The sequence below is a fragment of the Glycine soja genome, chromosome 19, assembly GCF_004193775.1.
Source record: "Glycine soja cultivar W05 chromosome 19, ASM419377v2, whole genome shotgun sequence".
Taxonomy (NCBI): domain Eukaryota; kingdom Viridiplantae; phylum Streptophyta; class Magnoliopsida; order Fabales; family Fabaceae; genus Glycine; species Glycine soja.
This window is the reverse complement of record NC_041020.1, coordinates 26752130-26761262: the sequence shown is the minus strand read 5'-3', so window position 1 is coordinate 26761262 and position 9133 is coordinate 26752130. Positions and strand designations below refer to the sequence as shown.

The window sequence follows — 9133 nt, the reverse complement described above, 5'->3', positions numbered from 1 at the left end:
TTTGGAGAGGTTAATGAAACAATGAGATGATGCACTCCATGAGAGGTTGGATCAAATGGAGAATAGAGATCATAATGAAGAAGAAAGGAGGAGAAGAGGGAATGATGGTGTTCCTAGACAAAACTGAATTGATGGTATTAAACTCAACATTCCTCCCTTTAAGGGAAAGAATGATCCAGAGGCCTACTTGGAGTGGGAGATGAAAATAGAGCATGTTTTCTCATGCAACAACTATGTGGAGGACCAAAAGGTGAAGCTTGCCGTCACGGAGTTTTTCGACTATGCTCTTGTGTGGTGGAACAAGCTACAAAATGAGAGAGCAAGAAATAAAGAGCCAATGGTTGATACATAGGCGGAGATGAAAAGGATCATGAGGAAGCGATATGTGTCGGCTAGTTACTCAAGGGATTTGAAATTCAAGCTCCAAAAACTAACCCAAGGCAACAAGGGGGTTGAAGAGTATTTCAAGGAAATGGATGTGCTCATGATTCAAGCAAAGATTGAAGAAGATGAGGAGGTAACTATGGCTCGATTTCTTAATGGTTTGACTAATGATATCCGTGATATTGTTGAGCTGCAGGAGTTTTTTGAAATGGATGATTTGCTTCACAAAGCAATCCAAGTAGAGCAACAATTAAAAAGGAAAGGAGTGGCTAAGAGGAGTTTTACCAACTTTGGTTCTTTTAGTTGGAAAGACAAAGGTAAGAAAGATGGGGCTGCTACTTCTAGTAGTTCCACACCTACCCCATCAAAAACTCGCTCAAAGTCCCAAGAGGAACCCTCTAAAAGGAGTAAAGATGTGAAGTGTTTCAAGTGCCAAGGCCTAGGACACTATGCTTATGAGTGCCCTAACTAAAAGTCCATGATTCTTAGAGATGGAGAATATATAAGTGAATCAGATGTTGAAGAGGAAGAGGAGAGTGAGTACATAGAGGAAGAGGAGACTCTGGAGGGAGATTTGTTGATGATTAGACGGTTACTTGGTGGTCAATTGAAGCAAGAGGAGGAGAGCCAAAGAGAAAACATCTTTTACACTAGATGTTTAATCAATGGCAAGGTGTGCATGGTGATCATTGATGGAGGTAGTTGCACCAATGTGGCTAGTGCTAGATTAGTGTCAAAGCTAAATTTAGCTACTAAACCACATCCTAGGCCATACAAACTTCAATGGCTTAGTAAGGATGGGGAGGTACAAGTAAGGCAGCAAGTTGAAGTGGACATTTCCATTGGGAAATACAATGATAAGGTACTTTGTGATGTTGTTCCTATGGAGGCTAGTCACTTACTTTTGGGGAGACCATGACAATTTGATAAAAGAGCCAATCATGATGGTTACACCAACAAGATCTCTTTCATGCACCAAGACAAAAAGATTGTGCTCAAACCATTGAGTCCACAAGAAGTGTGTGAGGATCAAAAGAAAATGAGAGAAAAACTTCTTCAAGAGAAAAGAGAAAAAGAAAAAGTGAGCAAAACACTTGAGAATGAGAAAAAGAGGGAAACACTTGAGAGGAAAAAGAGTGAACAAAAGAAGAGTGAAACACTTGAAGAGAGGGAGAGCTATTTAGCCACAAAAAGTGAGGTCAAGAGGTTGTTTCGTGCTAAACAGTCACTATACATCTTGTTTTGCAAAAATCAGATTTTGAACACTAACACTTTTGATGATTTTGAAGTGCCTTCTAGTGTTAAAACTCTTTTGCAGGATTTTCAAGACATGTTTCCATCAATGTGCCAAGTGGACTACCACCTTTGAGGGGAATTGAGCATCAAATTGATCTCATTCCGGAAGCTTCTTTGCCCAATAGGCCAGCCTATAGAAGTAATCCACAAGAAACCAAAGAGATTTAAAGACAAGTGGATGAACTCATTAGCAAAGGTTGGGTAAGAGATAATTTGAGTCCTTGTGCTGTCCCGGTGATTTTGGTCCCTAAAAAGGATGGGACATGGCGCATGTGTTTCGATTGTAGAGCCCTTAATAACATCACCATTAAATATAGGCATCCTATACCTAGGCTTGATGATTTGCTTGATGAATTGCATGGTGCATGTTACTTCTCTAAAATCGATTTAAAAAGTGGATGCAATCAAATTAGGATTAGAGAAGGGGATGAATGGAAAACTACTTTTAAAACAAAATATGGTTTGTATTAATGGTTGGTTATGCCTTTTGGCCTAACTAACGCTCCTAGCACTTTCATGAGATTAATGAACCATATCTTGAGAGAGTTCATAGGAAAGTTCGTTGTGGTGTACTTTGATGATATTCTTATCTATAGCACTTCACTTGATTTGCATATTGATCATTTAAAATTTGTCTTATGTGTGCTTAGAGAAGAACAATTGTATGCCAATCTTGAAAAATGCATCTTTTGTACTAACCATGTTGTGTTTCTTGGATTTGTTGTAAGTTCAAAAGAAGTGAAAGTTGATAAGGAGAAGGTTAGGGCTATTCAAGAATGGCCTACACCTAAGTCCGTGACCGAGGTGAGGAGTTTTCATGGCTTAGCAAGTTTTTATAGACGATTTGTGAAGGATTTTAGAACATTGGCAGCACCTCTCAATGAAGTGCTCAAGAAAAATTTTGGTTTCAAATGGGGAGAGAAACAAGAAGAAGCTTTCAATATTCTTAAGCAAAAGCTAACTAATGCCCCCATACTTGTGTAGCCAAACTTTCAAAAATCTTTTGAAATTGAGTGTGATGCTTCAAATGTTGGGATTGGGGCTGTGTTGTTGCAAGAAGGTCATCCAATTGCTTATTTTAGTGAAAAGTTAAGTGGTCCTACCCTTAACTATTCAACTTATGATAAGGAGTTGTATGCCTTAGTACGGGCTTTGAAAACATGGCAACACTACCTTTATCCCAAGAAATTTGTCATTCATAGTGACCATGAGTCCCTCAAATATATCAAGGGGCAAGGCAAGCTTAACAAAAGGCATGCGAAGTGGGTGGAATTCCTAGAGCAATTTCCTTATGTTATCAAACATAAAAAGGGAAAAGGTAATATTGTAGTCGATGCTCTTTCTCAACGTCATGCATTACTTTCTATGCTTGAAACAAAATTGATTGGTCTTTAATGTTTGAAAAACATGTATGAAAATGATGAAACTTTTGGAGAAATTTTTAAAAATTATGAAAAAATTTCAGAAAATGGTTTCTTTAGACATGAAGGCTTTCTTTTCAAAGAAAACAAATTGTGTGTGCCTAAATGTTCTACAAGAAATTTTCTTGTTTGTGAAACACATGAAAGAGGTTTAATGGGGCATTTTGGGGTCCAAAAGACTCTAGAAACATTAAAAGAACATTTTTATTGGTCTCATATGAAAAAGGATGTGCATAAATTTTGTGAACATTGCATTGTATGTAAAAAGGCAAAGTCTAAGGTAAAGCCTCATGGATTGTATACTCCATTGCCAATTCCAGAGTATCCTTGGATTGATTTATCCATGGATTTTGTTTTGGGGCTGCCAAAAACAAGCAGTGGTAGAGATTCCATTTTTGTAGTTGTTGATAGGTTTTCTAAAATGGCTCATTTTATTCCATGTAAAAAAGTTGATGATGCTTCCCATGTGGCTGATTTGTTTTTCAAGGAGACTGTGAGACTCCATGCTTTTCCAAGGAGCATTGTTAGTGATAGGGACTCTAAGTTCCTAAGACATTTTTGGAGGACTTTGTGGGGCAAGTTGGGCACTAAATTGTTATTTTCAACCACTTGTCACCCAGAAACCGATGGGCAAATGGAAGTTGTTAATAGGACATTGGGAACTTTGCTTAGGATAGTTTTGAGGAAGAACTTAAATACTTGGGAAGCTTGTTTACCCATGTTGAGTTTGCTTACAATAGAGTTGTTCATAGCACCACTAATTGTTCTCTTTTTGAAGTTGTTTATGGTTTTAACCCACTAACTCCTCTTGATCTTTTGCCTATGCATAATGTTTCTGTTTTTAAGCATAAAGAAGGTCAAGCAAAGGCGGACTATGTGAAGAAGCTTCATGAAAGAGTCAAAAATCAAATTGAGAGGAAAAATAAAAGTTATGCTAAACAAGCCAACAAAGGGAGAAAGAAGGTTGTCTTCGAACCCAGAGATTGGGTTTGGGTGCACATGAGAAAAGAAAGGTTTCCAGAACAAAGGAAATCAAAGCTTCAACCAAGGGGAGATGGACCATTTCAAGTGCTTGAAAGAATCAATGACAATGCTTACAAAGTTGAGCTGCTCGGTGAGTATAATGTTAGTTCCACCTTCAATGTCTCTGACTTATCTCTTTTTTATGCAGATGGAGAATCCGATTTGAAGACAAATCCTTCTCAAAAGGGAGACAATGATGAGGACATGACCAAGAGTAAGGGCAAGGATCCACTTGAAGGACTTGGAGGACCTATGACAAGGGCTAGAGCAAGGAAAGCCAAGGAAGCTCTTCAACAAGTGTTTTCCATACTATTTGAATACAAGCCCAAGTTTCAAGGAGAAAAGTCCAAGGTTGTGAGTTGTATCATGGCCCAAATGGAGGAGGACTAAATGGCACCACTTTGTCTCAATTTTAGAGTGTTTAGTTTGTCTAAATAATGGCCCAATCCTTGTAAAGTTGGTTGACCAAAAATATGTTTTGGGTTAATCAACTAAAAGAGCTTTAGTTTGGTTTAGTTAAAGTTGTAATAAGGGCCCAATTGGCAACCTAGGCATCAGCCTTTTGGGAGACCAAATGGTGGCTGGCTTGATGGCTGTTGGGGTGACTTTTGGTTGCCACAATTTTAGTTACACTCAGCTATTAAGTTCTTTTAATTCCCTAGGTTAGTGGCATTAAGTTCTTTTAATTCTAGGTTAGTGGATCATTACTAAAATATGATGTAAAGCTTCTATATAAGTTGAACCGTTTTATCAATAAACACAAGTTGAGTTTTATTCAGAAAATTAGAGTCTATCTCTTTTATCTTAGTGAGAGTGATTCTCCTATGTTTTTGCGTGATTTAAGAATACCCTAACTATATCGAAGGACTTTCACAACCTTTGTGTGTTGCCCTCGCCGGAAAGAGTGATTCTTTCCTTCCTTTCATCTTCAACCTTGTTCTTTCAAATTACAATTCCAGAAAATCCACTTCTGTCTAAAATTATCTCGTGGCCATAACTCCCATTTTAAGTGCTCAAATTAAGTGATTCTTGAGCCTAAATTGAATTTCAAAACGAGATCTTTCACCTTGTTTTGGAATCACCTCGTTTGGAGCCCTGTAGCTTGAGTTATTGTCATTTCTATATTTCTGTCCAGCCACCACTTATCCTACGTTTTATCATCTCATTCTTCCATTTTATGCCAAGACCCACCTTATTAAGGCCCACGAAATTAGCCACCGCCCAACCCTTAAATCTTGCCAATTTTCCATCCTTTCCTTAATCAATTTTCCGCATTTTCCATGAAGGTTTAATCCTAGACGATCCTAAGTCAACGTTTGTGCAATGAAGGTTCATATCACCATAGGAATATCTACAAGCTTCATTCTTGTACAAAGATGTTGTTAAATTTGTCCCTTTCCCCTCCTACATCCTCCCAAGCCAACCCTAATCTATCACATAATCTTCTAACACTGTTAAAATCACTTATCACACACCATACTTTTGTATTACTTGTCTTATTTCTCCTCCTAAGCTCCCCCCACACTCTTCTTTTTTGTCCATTGCCGAAAGGAATATAGACATTGCCAATGGTAATAGCCACCCCATTCTCTTTCCAACATCCCTTAAAAGCAATGCATTCTTGTCCCATAAGTGATATGAAATTTCCAAGAAGGCCGGACCCCATAAACACAAGAGAGCTATTGCTTAATTTAAAGCCGGAGAAGCCAAACTATGTTTAAGCATAAAACTGAACCCCTTCCTTCGTCACTATGTTTCAGATAGATTTCCACTTCACCCTACTATCCAGCCCCCTTTCATTATATGATACTTCACCCTACATTGATTAACTGCTTGCATCCCCTCCTTCCCCTCATCATCATGTGTCTTCCCACCTTGATGAGGACCCTTGCAAATTCCAGCTTACTACAATTTGTTGTTTCTTTATCTACCGCTAGCAGCGTACCAAATGGAGCAACCAAATGTTTGAAACATGCTTCACCCCAAAGTAGAATAGGAACTCCCTAGCATCTTAGCCAAGCAAGTTTGTTACCACACACAAACTCCGGTGTCTGTTTTTGCATTGAGTTGAACATACATAAAATACCGTATTTACCTTCTTTGATTTTCCCAGTTTATACCCGATATCAGAACTGAATCTCTCCAATAATTTCTTCTACTTGCAATAAAAACTACCGCGACTCTCCCCCATCTCTGAAAGACCCTCCAAAGATCCATCTTCTGCTATTCCGAAAGAAACTTAGAGAAGAAAAAATATTGAGATATGGCTAGCATTGCTTACACCACCTTTCATTCCACCACCACCCCTCTCTCTCTACCCTATTCTCTTTTCCTCCTTCTGTTTCTTCTTTAACTTGACCTATAATTAATTCGTTTGTAAATATTTCTGAATTAGTTTTATTATATTAAAATCTTTTGATTTAAATATTACTTTATTAGACTTTAGAGTCATTTTGTTTGAAGCTCTTGATCATTAGAAGATTTTTAGTGCTGTAAATCCTTTCAGTATTTTAGTGTAGGTAAATTCCAATTTTTTTTAAGAAAAATGAGTGGGTAATATATTTTTATGTTGGTAAAAATGAGAGGTAAACTGACAAAAAAAAACAAGTTTTTGAGCATGAGAAATGATGGTAGTATTTTTTATTTTATTTTTTTTAATTGTTAAATAAAAAATAATGGAATTCGTTTTAGGAAGATCTACATATAAAATTGCCCGATATATTTGATACAAAATATTAAATTGTAATATAAAAAAGAGTTTTTAAACATGAGAAATAGAAGTAAATCATATTTTTTCTGTAAAAAAAAGAAGTAAAGCATGTCTTATTACTTTTTATTTATTAGTACGTAGGAACGCCAATATGGATCATGACATTCAGTGATGTAGCTTTATTCATAAAACAAGCTAGCTAGCCTGGAAGCCAATAGGCTGATCTAACTCAGTTATTCTTCTACTATTGCAAGTACTTCCAGTATATTTGCCTTTATGCACAAGATAATTTTACGCCTTAATAGGTAGGCTACCTGCATCAACAAGATAAATTTTAAACCTTTAGTAAAATCTGGCTGAATAACTGATAAAACAATAATAACCATGTGAAGCCTGTTAATAATTAAAATCAACATAGATATAACTGATGCTAGAAAAAATCATTATAACCACATTAGTCATACTCGTAAAACATAGTATATTATACACGGGATTCCACATAAATACACTTGAGCATATGGATTTGTGTAAAATGAATTGTCTCGAGTTAAATTTTTTCATTTTAAAAAAAATGTATTTATCTCTTTTTATATATGGACACTATAAAATTTGATTAAACACCAGCTATTTAATATATTTGGAGAAAAAAGACAAATACTTTTTCATGATTTTGTTACTAAAAAATTTCACATAAAATGATGCATTATTCCATTAGTATGAATATATAAAATGTATTGATATGAATGACATTTGTATAAAATATATATGGCGACCATGAATTTATATCAATTAGAAGTATATAATTATAATAAAGTAGTGAGAAGTCAAGATATAATTTTTTTGACAAGGCTCATATATATCTGAAGTGAGTTTCTTATAGTAAAATTTAAAAACAAAAGTGTGATAATTATATTTCTTAATTTATATATTTTTTTAAAATAGACATTAAAAAAGAGAACGAGGAAGTAATTGGCAAAACAAGATATAGGCTCAAACACATTTTTGTTCTTGTAATTTAGTGCTTCTATCATTTTTGTTCAAGCAAATTTTATCCCTTTATTTTAATTCTTGTAAAATGTGTTTGTTTTGTTTTTTATTTTTAAAGTACTTTAGATAATATTTTTTTATTTTTTAAAATACTTTTTTTACTATTAAAAATATCATCTAAAAATATTTTAAAAACATAAAATAAAACAAACACATTTTGTCATGATTAAAGAAAAAAAATTACAAGAATAAAAATAAAAATAAAAATCCTAAATTATAGAAACGCAAAATACATTTACGCCCAAGATATACATACCAGTACCGGATTCAGCTCCACTGGGATAGACACATTGATTCATGGATGGAATGAGACAAGCGGCTAAAGGTGATGTAGCAACATTAGGAGCATTGAGACAAGTCCTTGCACTTTCCAGAGAACATGTTCTCAAGACGGTTCTGAATTGTAGGAGTGGCTCATATTGGAAATAATAGAAACCTTGACCTAATTGTTGGTTATTTAATAACCTTGTACTCGGCACCATGGACGTCCAAGTACACACACAAGATATTAAACTATCACACCAACATTCAAATTTGGACTTGGGAGGTATGGGTGGTGATGGAATAAATGAAGGTAATGAATCTTTTGGTTCAATGGGTGTGGATCCTTTTGGTAGCACGAATAATGATCGTTGGTTAACTTTGGCCGCTCCATGCTCTACCAAGCAATTTTCCATAGAATCGAAAAGGCAAAGAGCCAACCCTCCCTCGCCATGCAATGCTTCGCTTCCACTACTACATCTTTCAGCAACATGCGATGTGCAATCTGTCACAAACTTTTTGAATTTAGGGTTCTCGGGAATAATGGCTTCACCAATATTATCAGCATCTTCTGCAACTGTTGCAGCTATAAAGAGGAATAGAGTAATTAGCATCACTCACATTTTCTCCATTATACAGTTGATTTTTCTAGCCGTGAATTGTACTATTTTTCACCTTATTTAATTTGAGCTCAATTTGATTAGTTTTCATGTATTCATACTAATAAAATATGTGAATTTTGCAATCTAAACATAAGAGAATCTAGGAACTGTAAATATATGTTAATTATATATAAAAAAAAAGACTATAAGAGAGGTTATCAAGAAGGATCTCGAACTTAATGATTTGGATAGAAGTATGGTACTTGATAGAACATTATGACGGAAGTTGATCCATGTAGCCGACCCCATCTAGTGGGATAAGGCGTTGTTGTTGTTGTATATATAAAAAAAAAAAACTGTATCTACCTTTCGTCTTATTCAAAAGCTAG

General features: G+C 35.5%; 1 protein-coding gene across 1 annotated transcript; it reads right to left on the bottom strand.

The window, feature by feature from the left end:
* Positions 1–6914: 6914 nt before the first annotated feature.
* Positions 6915–8916, bottom strand: LOC114399907 (nodulin-26B). Its single transcript, XM_028362129.1, has 2 exons — positions 8138–8916; positions 6915–7148 (listed from the first exon to the last, which is right to left on the bottom strand). Exons 1-2 carry the CDS (start codon positions 8754–8756, stop codon positions 7126–7128), a joined length of 642 nt encoding a protein of 213 aa, XP_028217930.1. The 5' UTR covers positions 8757–8916; the 3' UTR covers positions 6915–7125.
* Between the last annotated feature and the right edge of the window lie 217 nt (positions 8917–9133).

What these genes read in the sequence shown, in the direction of transcription:
- LOC114399907 (XM_028362129.1), bottom strand. Translation starts at nt 8,756, where the DNA reads ATGCTAATTACTCTATTCCTCTTTATAGCTGCAACAGTTGCAGAAGAT. An exon ending in TGGAGCTGAATCCGGTACTG is followed by an intron (nt 7,149 to 8,137) that starts GTATGTATATCT and finishes TTGTTGATGCAG; the next exon opens with GTAGCCTACCTATTAAGGCG.